Source organism: Tupaia chinensis, unplaced genomic scaffold (assembly GCF_000334495.1).
Source record: "Tupaia chinensis unplaced genomic scaffold, TupChi_1.0 Scaffold000091_1, whole genome shotgun sequence".
In the NCBI taxonomy this organism is placed as follows: domain Eukaryota; kingdom Metazoa; phylum Chordata; class Mammalia; order Scandentia; family Tupaiidae; genus Tupaia; species Tupaia belangeri.
Window position 1 is genome coordinate 70,248 of NW_006159553.1, and position 13,520 is coordinate 83,767.

At 42.7% G+C, this 13,520-nt stretch overlaps 1 protein-coding gene across 1 annotated transcript in view; it reads left to right on the forward strand.

Moving 5' to 3' along the window:
• The window catches only part of LOC114006833 (ERC protein 2), a 262,788-nt gene that overhangs the window by 69,916 nt on the left and 179,352 nt on the right, over positions 1-13,520 (forward strand). Inside the window, exon 5 of the mRNA XM_027769782.1 lies at positions 12,764-12,829. Within this exon, the coding sequence (XP_027625583.1) occupies positions 12,764-12,790 (27 nt within the window). The 3' untranslated portion in view covers positions 12,791-12,829. The remainder of the gene's footprint in view (positions 1-12,763; positions 12,830-13,520) is intronic.

Below are 13,520 nucleotides of genomic sequence, written 5' to 3' on the forward strand. Positions count from 1 at the left end.
AAAAAGACAGCCTTATTGGTGTGTGATAACATGAGAGTCTTAATAATAGGCTGATTTGGATGGTATTTAACCTAATTGCCCACAAGGCGCCCATTCTGGCCAGACTATCTTAAAGGGGAAAGATCTTTTCCAGGAATTCCTGATTCCCTTCCATGGCTCCTCCAGCCCTGGCCCTTCTGTGGCCCTAAGGGTCAACCTAAGGTCTTCTGGAAGAGGGGCTACAAATGTTGGCATTGCCTCTTGAGCTTTATATTAAGAGCTCCTAACACAGAAAAGTGAAGAAATATGAAAAATCAGCCCCTTTTTCAGAGAGACTTATTTCTCCTTAGGAAATTCCATTTAATTATTGCCAGGTACATGCAAAATTATATTCTTTCTTCCATTTCTTTCCTGTCCCTTTCTCCTTCACTAGGATTTTCTTTCTTTTTGAGAGAAACTGAATCCTAGTATTATACGTCTAGACTAGCATTTCCCAAAGTAACTTGTAGAACATCTCCCATGGGGCAAGTGTTGAACAAAAATTCGGTGGGCAAAGAATTTGGGGAAAGTGCTGCATATTGTAACTGTCTTGGTGCAATTAGCAGATCAAAGGATCTAAAAAAGTCATGGAAGAAAGAAAACTCTCCAATTTTATTTAATTCAGCATTTCCCAGACTTATTTGATCATGAAGTTTTTTATTTCTCTTCTAGTAACATCTGTGCTCTGTGAAATAATATGCTCAGAGTATCAGGTGAAAAAAGAGAATACCCAGTTTAAAACATGACCAGTTTCGATAAGTGTTTTTCATCAGTAGGTGGAGTTGTTAGTTTTCCCTATGCTTTGCCTAGCAGAAAAGGCAAATGCCTCTTCGTTCATTTCTTGAGATAATTTCTCAAAGGATAAGTAACACCTGAGAACCAGTTAACCTACCAAGAAGCCAGTAGATCTAAACTAAGGGAGCTTTTTGGGGTAAGGACCGGGAAGTCAAGGAGAGTCATAAACACACAGCTTTCAAGAAGTGCAGCTGAATGTGATGAGGAGATAGAAAGGTGTGGAGAAGTGACAGAAGTCCAGGTGCTGTGCAGTCCAACCATCCAGCCCCCTCTCAGAGAAAGGAGCAGTTATTAGCCGGTCCTGTGATCTCCAGCAGGGCCACCCCATTGAACGTGTCCAAGCAGACATCTAGACACCTCTCATGAATGGCTTAGGAAATCCTTCAAACCAAGCAGTGATCACACAGCAGACAACAAACATTTCCCATGTCACAAGCTGCTGATGTGTTTTGAGAAACAGCCAAAGCAAAAGTGAGTGGAACATGCTGGAAATATGTTAGCACATTTATTTTATTTTTTGAGGTTACCAAGATTGATTTTATAACGCCAAATAGAAACTCAGCTTCTCCTAACTGCCCTCGGTAGCTGCCCTCATTAGCATCATCTGTTATTTTCTCTACATAGTGTCCATCCCTGCCTGAAGTGGATCAGTGATATCAAGTCTTTCTTCTTCCATTTCTCTAGGCACCGTATGATTTTGATTATTCCAAGAAAAGTCATTTTTATTAAGTTTTTTTTTTTTTTTTTAATTTCCAGTGGCTCCCAGATATGAACTAACCCTTTGCATGAGAAAAGCTTCACACTCCATCTAACTTAAAATGCCAACCGCTGTTCAGGCAGGCCCTTGAGATCTAGACTCACCTTTCTGGGCCTGAGTCTTGAGTTAGGAGTTGGATCTTCAAGGGCCTCACTGCTTTTTTGTGAAAAAATGCATTTCCCTTTGTTAAAGCACCAGCTGCTCTGATTCCAATTTAGAAGGGGGCCTGAATGGCAAAGACCCTAACCATTTTGGACCTTAGAACCCCAAAATTCATGACCACTTTTGAAGCCCAAGAGAAAACTCTCCTCTCCTTTCTCTCCCTCCTTCATTGACTAAAAATACAGGCGTAATCAAGGGATTATGACCATCCTTAAGGCTTCCAGATCCCATTTCTAATTTAACTTTCCCATTTTCCTTTCAGGAATCCTACTTGTAAAGAAAGGCTCCCAAGTTCAGGAATATGTAGCCATTATACTAACTAGACTGATTACGGAAAACTCTAGTTGAATTTTATATTTTATATTCAGATTCTTTGTTATGTACGCATTCCATCTGTCAATCAGTGTCTAGTGACTAAACTGTTTCCATAATATTTTGAGAAATGGGAAGGGCAGGTGAAAGTATTAATGTCTCTGCTGTACTGAAAAAGAAGCTGGAACCCGGAGAGGTTGTTAATGACCCAGAGTCACAAAGCTGAGAATCAGCAGACCCAGGTCTAGGGCCTAGGTCTCTGGGTGCTGGACGCTGCTGTCAACTCTCTGTGGGTGTCAGTATTACTGTATCTACATAACCATGTGTTAATATATTTATGGTTGCACAACCACAACTCGTCCACTTTTTCTAGAATGCAAATGTGCTTTTTCCCTCTCCTATTGAATTGTGGTCAGTTTTATCCCATGTTGGTTTATGTTCCAAGGCTGAATTAAAGTGTCATTTTCTCAGTTCTTTTTCCATCTTCCCTAGTATTTGCTGCCTTTATTTCCATTCTTCTGTTGCATGACTTGATGCTTTCCATTTCTCTCTATTGACCTGTTCCCCTTTACTTTTCTCTATTCCTGTTCTCCCTGTGCCACTGGAAAGGAAGCTTCCTGCAAATTCTCCCATCACCATGGGATCATGAGCAAGTAATGGAGAGACTGGCCCAGAGAGGGAGGAGACTTGCTCTGGGTCACATGGGGAGCTTAGCAGTGAATAACCCAGACGCATTCTTCCTTGCTCACTCACCCGTGATTTCTCTGTGCACACACAAGGGCCTGGAGTAAGCCAAACCCTGTGCAGAGTACAGGATGCTTCATTCAACCAAGGGCTGCCATTGGATCAGTCCAGGCACTCAGAGTGTTTTCCTATGGCAGAAGCTGAGTTTCCCATGTTCCATTCTTAACTTCAGGATATCTGCTCTGCCACTCTGCTACCAAGAAATTGCTGTCCTTGGTGGTTTCCAGAGTCAGTCTGCAGAAAGAAATAGCGATCTAGGGTCCTTTCTCTGCTGCTTCTGGCTACTGGATGGTCCCAACATACGTTGGCTGTTGGCCAAGAGATACGTTTGTACCCCCAGTTGCATTTCAGAGCACTGCACGTCCACTTCCATTTTCTGCTGAAAATTCCAATAGAGTTTCACTTGGGTCACATATTACTTTGCCAAAAGTCAGAAAATAACTCGATCACTAAAGAACCTGGGCCGAGATTCGGCCATGTCTTCATGACATAGATGTGCAGTTCGTATTTTAAGACATAATAAAGTGGCCTGGCAGAGGTAGCCCATCCTGGACACCACTACCTAGCAGGCTGGGGCCCCTAGGGAGGCCTGGCTTGATTCCCTAAAGATCCAGGTGCTGTGGTGTGCACCTGTAGTCCCAGCTACTTGGGAGGCTGAGGCAGGTTTGTGACATAGCAAAACCCCATCTAAAAAGCAAAGAAAAGGAAAGTGATCATCAAGACCCAACCCATGACAAATGATAGAAATCCGTTTTTAATCTCTGCATTTGGATTCTGGATTCCTACACACAGGCTGATGCTCAGAGGATTGAACCAATGTTCTGCATCACAGAGGCTGCCTTGGTGCTGAGATTTCCAGTCCCAAAACATATCCCTTCTTCCTGCAGGCAAAAGAACCACAGGGAGAGTTAGTTCAACAGATGACACAGAGTCTCTGCCCTCTCACCCGCCTATCTCTGTCCCTGCTGCACACATCTGAGCCTCGAGTACCTGCTCCCATGTGGTATTTAGTCAGTGTACTGCATTCCTGGAGAAGCAGTCACCACCCATTCCTCCAAGGCCCTTCTTGGAGTTGAGGCTGGAAGCAGGTGACATCTCCACGCCCCACACGTTTCCTACCCCCAGATCTGTCTGGTAAAACCTGCCTCCTTTCCCTCCACCTCTCCTCTGCCTCCACCTTCTCCTCTTCCTCCTCAGGGCTGCATTTTGTGTTTGGGCCTCAAGAAGTTGATAGAGTTTTTATTGTCTACCAGGAGAATAAAGCAGTCATAGCGTCCCCTACCCAGATCCTGTGACTTCTCAGAAGGCCAACTTGAGGCCCTTGGGCTCTCCACCACCCTCCACCCCTCTCTCAAAATGCTGGATACAGTGTGTGATTGATACCCTGCTTTCCCTGCACTTTCACCAGCAGATTAACCAAAGTGCAGCCCTTTGAATTCTGACAAACAGACGAGGGTTTAACTTGCTCCATGGCCCCAGAAGATAGATTCTGTATATAGGCTTGTTATTCCTAGCTTTTGCTTAGGGAGAGAGAGGAAAAAAAAAAGAATTTATTTTATGTTTTGAGGTTAAATGAATGTGGGATAAATGTATACACAGCGTCCTGTGTGTATATATGTATGTATCGCTATATGTCAGACGAACAGAGGACTTTTCCACATATGGAAGAATTTCACAAGATCATGTTTAACTAGAAATTTCTCTCCCTAACTTCCCCGGAGTGCACTTTTGTGGATGCATTATATATACACACACATATACGTGTGTGTGCGTGTAAATATATTTTCATGTTTCCTACATAGACAAAAACGAACCCCTTGTATCAGAGCCGACTAAACTATAGTTGCAAATTAGCTTAAGAGACAGTCATTAGTTCCCCATGACAGTCACCTGATAAGAAAAGTGATGTCTCAGACTTTTACTATCAGTTTTTCACCCACATTAGTATGTCTATATCTTGCCTGAATAAGAAGCAGTAGTGTTTTGTTGTTGTTGTTGTTTGATTTTGTATTACAAGTTTCACTTCATGGCCCTCTCCTTGGAAGAAGCCTTGAGTTTTGACTTCATATAGAGATGAAGTCTTAGAAGTCAACAATCCATAAAGAAACCTCTTGTTGGAGTTGATGCTTATCAGATGGGAGAAAGGTTCGGAGAGTTTGACCACTGCCACTCTCAGGCCATTCCTCTCAGAGCTGGAGCCAAAGATATATCATGGCATATTTGGTAGTGAATCTGGTGAGCCACTTACCTCTCTTTCAAATACTTCTTTAGTCCCAAGGAGATTGGAAGACATTGTTTAAAACTCTACAGTTTAAAACAAAAAATACATGACACACAGGGCCCGCATGTGGTGTGGTGATTAAAGCACTGGATTGCCACATGGCCAACCATGGTTCAGGACCTATGGAGCTGCTAGAGCTTGAAAATCAGGCCCAGTGCAGGTGCGTGTGTGTGTGCATGCCCAAAGTTCCAAGAGGAGAGTAGAGGCATGGTCATTGCCCCTGGGGACTGATTTCTCACTTTCTCTTTCTCTCTCTCTCTCTTCAGGGAGCACACACACCCTATAGCAAAAACTTAAAAACAAAAGCAGAAAACAAACAAACAAACAGAAACCGTGCATGAAATATTAGGTCTTCAAGAAAGTCATGACGTGTAATTTTTCTGTTTCTCTATACACAAATTCGCCATGACTTTCCCAATGACCCAATAGAAAGACAGCATAGATGTCACTTTTTTCTTTATCCCCAAAGACTATTAGAAATCCCTACGCCACTAAAACATGAGCCAGATAGCATAAGTGAGTTCTTGCCATTGGGGGAATATAAGTGGCAGTTTATTTGTTTGCTTGTAAGAGCAGAAGCTCTGGAATGACCTGCGGTGTGAGGCCACAGGTCAAGAAGGAAATGGGGACAAATGTCAGACTGTTATCCTGGGAGGTATTTAACTGCCCTTTCCCCAACTGCAGTTCCGTGCTCACCCAGCCATTATGAGCTGTAGGAGGGGGTGGGAGGCGGGCATTAGCGGCAGTTGAGAAGCTGGCTGTGCAGAAGAGCAGGTTGTTGGCAAAGCTCTTTAGTCTGGGCGTGAGGTTAACACCTTACATGAACGTGCAGGAGGACAGGATTTGATGAAATGCTGTCAAATCTCCACATATAAGAAGACAGAACTGCACAATGCATCAAGAGCCTCCTGCAAGGGGAAGGTTTTTCCTTAAAGGAGATCTGAGCCTCCTAAAGATTTCAGTATTACTCTATTTTGCATAAAGTTGGTTTTTTATTTTTTTCTGCTCCGTCTAACTTTTATACTTTGCTTGCAGTATTTAGGGTTCCGTTAAGGGATTTGTGCCAGGATCTTTTGAGTCCATGGGGGTTTTCAGACACAGTCTGCCCTCCCTGGCTTGTCCATGTAGCTTAGTCCTGGCAGCACGGAGGGATGATTCCTTTTCAACGTGCTGTTTTAATCCAGTCGCATTTGTCTATGAGGCATCACTTCAGCTCCCCCATTGAGATGGGGTGGCCAACCTTGAAACATTGGGAAGCAGGGAAATTCATTTTCTATCACTAAACGATGGCCTCCCTGGTTTTTTGTTTTGTTTTGTTTTAGAGTTGATACAGTAAGGATCAAATTTGACTTAGACAATCCAGGCTTCACAGATAAGGGAACAGCAGCGGAAAGGGAGTTAGACACATCCTTTAAACATACACTGCATCCAGGCACAAATTCGTTATTTCCTGAAACCACCATACTTATGCAATTGTGGCACTTTAAAAATGGCTGCTCTATGGTTGTGACATCTATATATTAGTGATCTGAATAAACTCTAGCTTTGAAGAGCCCGGAGATGCTCAACTATTTAAGAGTGGTTTTATACACCATCAGATCCCTTTCCTACATATCATTTTGCCTCTGGCATTATACAATATCAAATCATTTCTGTGACTGGAACAAACTATGAAATGCTACCAATGAGAATGATGTGTCCAGTTACTCCTGTATTATTCTAGAACATCTGCAAAGTGATTTCATTTATATTCTCCGATTTAATTCTTGCAGCAACTCTATGAAAAGTCAGGGCCTGCATGTGGTCCCATTTTCTTTTTTAAGCAACTGAGGAAATGAAGAGTCGTGAAGCTAGGAGGTCTGGTTGCTTACCAGCCAGGAAATGGCAGAACCAGAGTCTTTTTAAAAACATGATTTTCACTGTGCTTTAAAAACTGAGTGTTAATGACTGATAGAGGAAGGAGGAAAAATAGTCTGTCTCCATCCCCACCCCTCTTTAATGGTTGTTTGGCAATGAGTCCGTTTTTAGCAGATGTTGACTTTGAACTCACAAACAGTTTTGTTGGCCAACAGAGAACCTTCCAGCATTTTGATCTTCAGCTGGGTATCGTGTATCCTCCAGCTGAGGGAACTGGTGCAATGCACCACAGACTGGTTCATCAGAATGACTTTTGCTGTAGGAAATATTGGGCTGTTGAAAAAGTCATGACACATTTTACATAGAAAAAATTAGGTCATGACTTTTCCAACAACCCAATAGAAAATAGCTTCTCCATTTATCCTGTAATGAAGGTCAAGAAAAACAAAACAAAACAAAACAAAACAAAACAAAACAAAAACTAAGGACCCTTTTACAGGTGCTGGGTAGAAATAAAAGTAAGAAGTACAAAAAAATAAAAGTTAAAAAAAAAAATAAAGTCTCGGATGGCTGTCCTGCTTCTGGGTGTCCTCGTGGCATGGTCTTTGCTGGGACAAGGTAGCCCAGGCTGCGTGGGCTGTCCAGTATTTTCCTCTCTTTAAAGAGACACCTGATGACTTCTTCCATCGTGCTCCCCCTGAGAGGGTGAAGTTGTTTTCACCAGCTGGGGTTGGAGGAATAAGCCAGGGATGTGGCCAGTCCTCTAAAAGGAGAAGTCATACAGAGGAGACCTGGTCAGCACAGTCTTGCAGTCCGAATGAATCTGAAATCCAGGCGGCTTTCTTTTTCAGAGGAGTCCAGTCATTCAAAAAAGCCAGAAGTGAGTCTTATAGAGTTACTCATTTAGAAATATGTGTTAAGTCCCATAGCTGAGACATTGGGGCCAATCTGAAAGAAGAAAGTGAAGGCTGTTTTTCTCTTCAAGGGTATTAAACTGTGGGGGTGCTGCCAATACGCCCATATAAACAGCCTTCATTTATATATAAGACCCCTTTTTATCAAGAGCCAAAGGGACCCAACTTAAGTTGTAGCATCCAGCTCCAACCAGGGTCTTCAAAGCTTGGAAAAAGGACAGTGCAGAGTTCAAAGTACTTTAGAGATGAGCTAAGGAGAACCAGCAAACACCTTTGGGGTTCAAAGTGAGCTCTTCTCTTGGTGCCTTCGCAGCTCAGATGAGTTGGAAGGCCTCCTTTTGGGGGTTGACAGACGATCATCTGACCCTGCCCCACAGCTCCTGGCCAGGTGTCCTTTGGTGAGCTCTTCAATTCTCCCCCCCCACCCCCATGGAGCCCTCCTTCCCACCCACACCTGCACAAAGCACCCCACACCTATGTCATGGGACTGTGGTGAGAGTCAGCAGAGAAGCACAGAAAGCTGCTGGCGTGCTCTCTGTCCTAAATGAGGTTCTACTACACGCTGGCTCTTTTCTAGCCCACGTCAGAACAAAGCTACCATTTTTAAACAGCGCAGGGAGCAGGTATCTGAACCTGGTGAAGGCTTTCCTATTCTTTGAGGGAATTCATTTGCAAACAGGCCTTGGAGGTTGTAACAAACACAAATCACATACAAATTGAGTGAACCCTGGCCACTTGACCTGAGCGGACTCATGCACCCATGGGCTAAGCATTCCATGAAATAGCAGTGATGGAAGACAGGAAAGAGCAGTCTCTAGAGGGAGTGTTGGGACTAGACCCTGGGAGAAAACGTACCCTGCCCCGAGGAGGCTGGGTGCTCCTCTTGGCCAGGCTCATGCCTGAGCCTATGGTTTTTCTTGTACACATGCAGTCTAGCCAGGACCACAGTTGGAAATACCAAGAGGACTTACTTTGTTTGAACCCAGGCTCAGGACACATCATAAATCCCACACTGTGGTCCTGCTTTGGGGACTTGGCTAGCCAAGGTCTGCAGAGTTTGGGGGCTTGAAGATTCAAAGTATTTCAGAGAAGCCATGAAGTGAAGTGGGGCCGAGGTGACTCTGGAGATTGTGCACATCAGAACTGGTTATAACTGGGGTCATATCCTTGCACCCCTTCTTTTGCACATGGAAGCTAGTTTGGACTTTCTGGCAGGAATAGCACTGAGTCCCCACAAAGGCAATGGGCTATTCGAAAGAGACATTTCCATGATTCTATTCTCTTTTCTAGCTAGGCCAGGTGTGACAGTCAAGTCCCCATTAGAAACCTGTTCTCCAAAATCAAGGGGAAAAAAATGGCTATCAACGGAAAGAAATTTGCGCGTGTTTTAAAAAAATAAAAAATCAAGCAGTGGGTTTGGGTTTGCCTGCTGGCTGGACCCAATACTTCAAAATAGAAGCCAGGGTTTACACAGGGCCACAGATCATGTCAGATTTCAGTGTTCTTCCCGAGCTGCTTTACTGGGGCTAATAAACACCCCCCTGCAACAGCAAGTCTCTTGCCAACAACAACTCAGCCCCTTCGCCCTTGGCCCTTGTCATCAACAAAGCCACATGAGCAGTCTATCTGGTGAGGAATTTTGTTTTATCTTAATATTTAAAAAGAAAAAATGAGAAGAGGGCCCAGCATCTGGGACTGCAGGATTTCCCACAAGGCCTCTTGTCCATCACAATTTTCCCGGAGTTACAGATCTGAGCCCTGAGGTTATTCACTAGTTAAAGCCCCGCTTCTCCCTCTTCCAGAATTTGCTGGGGTTTGTGGTCACTGTGCTCTGGGCATCTGTCCACCTTGGATGTTCTCAGAGGCTGGACAAAGGCACACAAGATGACTGATGGATTTGAGGCTTTCTTCCCATCCAGATATTTTGGCCACTTGTGGCAGAGCAATCGCTCACGAAGGACACACAGCGATCAAACACCAGAAAAGCCACTGCAAAGTAGATTGGGAAACAGAAAAACAAGGAAAGGAAACAGATTCTCCCGGGGCCTGATAGCTGTGTTTTAAAACTCCCAAGTCTTTCTAAAGAACTTGGCATGAAGTTAGGGATCCAGGGATACTTATCTGTTTCTTTCTCTTTTTTTTTTGGTCCCCAAATTTATATTTCTGGGCAGTAAGTTTGCTGAGCAATGAATGTTTCCATGCAAAGATGCAGGCAGCACAGCGAACAGCTGCACGTGTTTGGAAAGACTTGGCGCTCCCTCTCTGACTAGCTCCTACATTTTTGTTTCTTATTCCCCCAACGGACACTCACTCTGACCCAGAGCACTTGGTGATGAGGGGCAATTCATGTTTGGGCTTTGAAGATTAGCTAGACCAGAAATGGCCAACACTTCCCTTTCTATTTTCTGTTAAAACCTTTCAACTTGAAACATTCAAATTAAAAAGCCTCTTACAAATGCATAATATTCGGAGTTCTCAAAAGGAATTTATCCACATGTCTGCCATGTTAAATGTTAGCAAAGTTTATATTGGACTGTCATATTTCTTTACTTTATTCACCAGCATACAAAATGTCGATCTCCACATCTGGTTTTTAATAACCCTCGACATCTGGGAGCGCCTTTTTATTTCTATGGTGGACGAGGAACAGTAGTGATATTGGCAGTGTATATTTTCGAGCTACAACTCCTGTCTGTTTCAATCATAATTAATTACCACTTTTTAATATATTTAATTTGCTAAAAATGATTTCCATTAAACCACATTTCACTGTTAAGAAAATAGTAGTAGGTTTTGGTAGCAGTGGTTTTTCTTTTTCTTTCTTTCTTTCTTTTTTTTTTTTTTCTTTTTAATTAAAATTCTGTATGAATGGATTTGGAACAAAACGTCCATGCCGTTGGGCTTTAAATGCAAAACGAAATAAACTACCCTGCAAAGAAAGTTATTTTACAGCCATTTAGGAAGCAGTCAACAAGGGCTGTGAGCTAGAGAAAGCCTCCAAGTTTGTTTCATGACTTTGGCAAATCATAGCTTCTTTCTGTGCCTGGAGTTTTCCTACAGCAGCGACTTCAGGGGTCAGGAACCTTATGATGAAAGCTAAGGCCTCCATGTAGAGAAATATATTTACACACATACTCAACAGCATTCTGCATTGACTTTCAAGGGGTTGCTGGGCCTCTTGAAACCCATTTGCAGAAGCCCTAGGGTCCCATGCTGTAGACTTCCCTTCTTTATTAACGTGAAAAGGAACATCAACTTCGCTTTTCTCCAGGGATGGAGAGGAAGTTAAACGAAAGTAAAAATACATTTTTCCCAAGTCATGTAGGGTAAAAAGGTTATTTATTGCCAAGAGCAGTTGCTAGACTATGTAATGATAAATAGAGGTCATTTTTACAAAAGAAGACCCAGCTAAAATAATCCATGTACTGTACCCTATTTTTGCAAGAATATTCCAACTAAACTGTCAAGTGAAAATTCTCACTGATGTATCCAGTTGGGGCTGGGCCCATCACTTGTTTGTTTCCAGTCGGGGGCCCTTCTTTACCCTGGTGAGCTATGGGTCCCCTGCAGTCTCTCTGAACCTCTGCTCAGGGTAGCACTTTAAAATGCAGAAAACAAAATTCATAAAAATGTAAAGGAAACGGATTATATTGAAAGTCAATTCAAAGGCTACACGTCTGAATCTTTGAGTGGATAAAAAGTACCATGACCTATTTTCAAGGTTAGGTAGAATCGTATGAAAACTGCTGTTTCTCTAGATCGTAAAGGCCGTGTACTGGCTTTTTCATATGACTTCATCTCATAGTATAACAACTTAGGTGACTCAAATAGTGAGAACACAATCTTAGTTATATTTTTCCTGTTCCTAGTTTTCAAAACAAAGAAGCAGATCATGGTAAAATCTGGTTTCATTGGGGATTTATTAAAAGATGTAGATCCCAAATTAGGCATGATGCCAGGATATGGACCACTTAGTCTCGTATTCTTTGTTTAGATCTTTACAGTAAGCAGTGAAAATTGTTCAAAGCAGGGACTTTGCAATAGTGATTATTCTTCTATCTTCAAAGATCAATTTCTCTACACATTGACTAAGTGAGGAAAGTGCCAGAGCCATTTTGGAAACATTTTCAACAAGAATTCAGACCGAATAAGTTTCAGTGTATCCACAGCCGAATAGATGACTTTAAATTAAACCAAACTTCCTTTCTGCAAGCACTCCGCTGAACTGAAAGTTTACTCTCTTTTCTTTGAAACGTATTTGATCGCAAATGTATAATCATTCCATGCAAATGTATAATCATTTCATGGCATGCACATCCTTTCTTATGCTGACAGGGAAAAAATCCTGACAAATAAGCAGACGATCCTATTTTGGAGCTTTGTGAAATAACCAATATGAATTATCGCATGCTGAAAGAGTTCATTTCACTCAAGTCGATAGTGTTTTTCTTTTTTTTTTGCAATTTTTCTTTAGCCTTTATTGATACTTTCAACTTAAGAGAAATGAAGGGTATTTGATTACTATAATTACTTCTTTGCTTACTTGAAAGGTTTAATCTATTCCGTAGGCATATGCAATTCAGACTGCATGCTTTCTAAAAAAAAAAATTGTAAAAAATCATCTGCTAATGTAGACTAATTTTAATTTGCTAATCTATCTTGACACAGAGTCAGAGCTGGGTGGGTGGAATGTTTTCATTCGGGGGTTGCCATAGAGACAAAACGTGGTTATGTATTTGACAAATCTGTGATGTGGAACGTAAGTTACTATGGATTTTTTTTTTTTTCCTCGCTCTTTAAGATTAAAAAACAAAGTGAAGATTAGCGTGCCTTTGCAGTGCATCTCGGTGTAACTAACCTTCTCTTCTTTCATTCTGGTGCTCCCCCCTCTCTGTGCACCTCCCCACCTCGGGCCGGCCGCAGGATGACGAGGAGGGCATATGGGCATAGCCGGGCCTGTAAACCAAAGTTCCAGTTTTGTTTTGAGGGGTGAGAAACCATCTTTTATATCATTTTTCCTTTTTGAAAAAAACAAGTTGCATTCTAGTGTTGTGTCGTGTGCGTGCTCGACTGTGCTCGCTGCTGTCTGTGACCATGCCCTGTGTTTGCTGCTGTGTCCCGTGACCGCACAATGTCTGTGTGCCCTGGCCATTTCCAAGAACCCCTCCGTCCTCCCTCACCCTCCCACCCCACCCCACCCACATTGCTCTGCCTTGTTGGGGCTGGGTTTAGCACGGGTCAAATGTTTCTGTGTTATTTCAAGATGTAAACAATGCCCGAATTCGGATTCATCCCCTGTGTAAGGCATGATTGTGGACTCAGAAATTGTTGCAATTCTCCAGGCGTGGTTTTCAGCCGACTGCTTGCTTTTACCAGATATGCCAGTGTGGTGTGACTCTCACGTCCTTCTGGTTCTGTCAAATGTTTGGCAAGGAATAAGGAAAGTAAAACTGTTTATCTTCGTGGAGCTGAAACTGTCTTCTCTAAGAAGCCCGTTTAATGGAGTGTGCTCTCTCTTCTATGGCAGTTCTGAAGAAAACGCAACGATCAAGGCATTGTAATGGTGAATGGGTAACTAACTCTTTAAATGAATTAGCGTGGAAATACTAATGCTAGCAAGTCTCATTAGTGGCATCTGTTGCTTTAAAACAATGCACTTCAGTGGAGCTTGGCATTATAC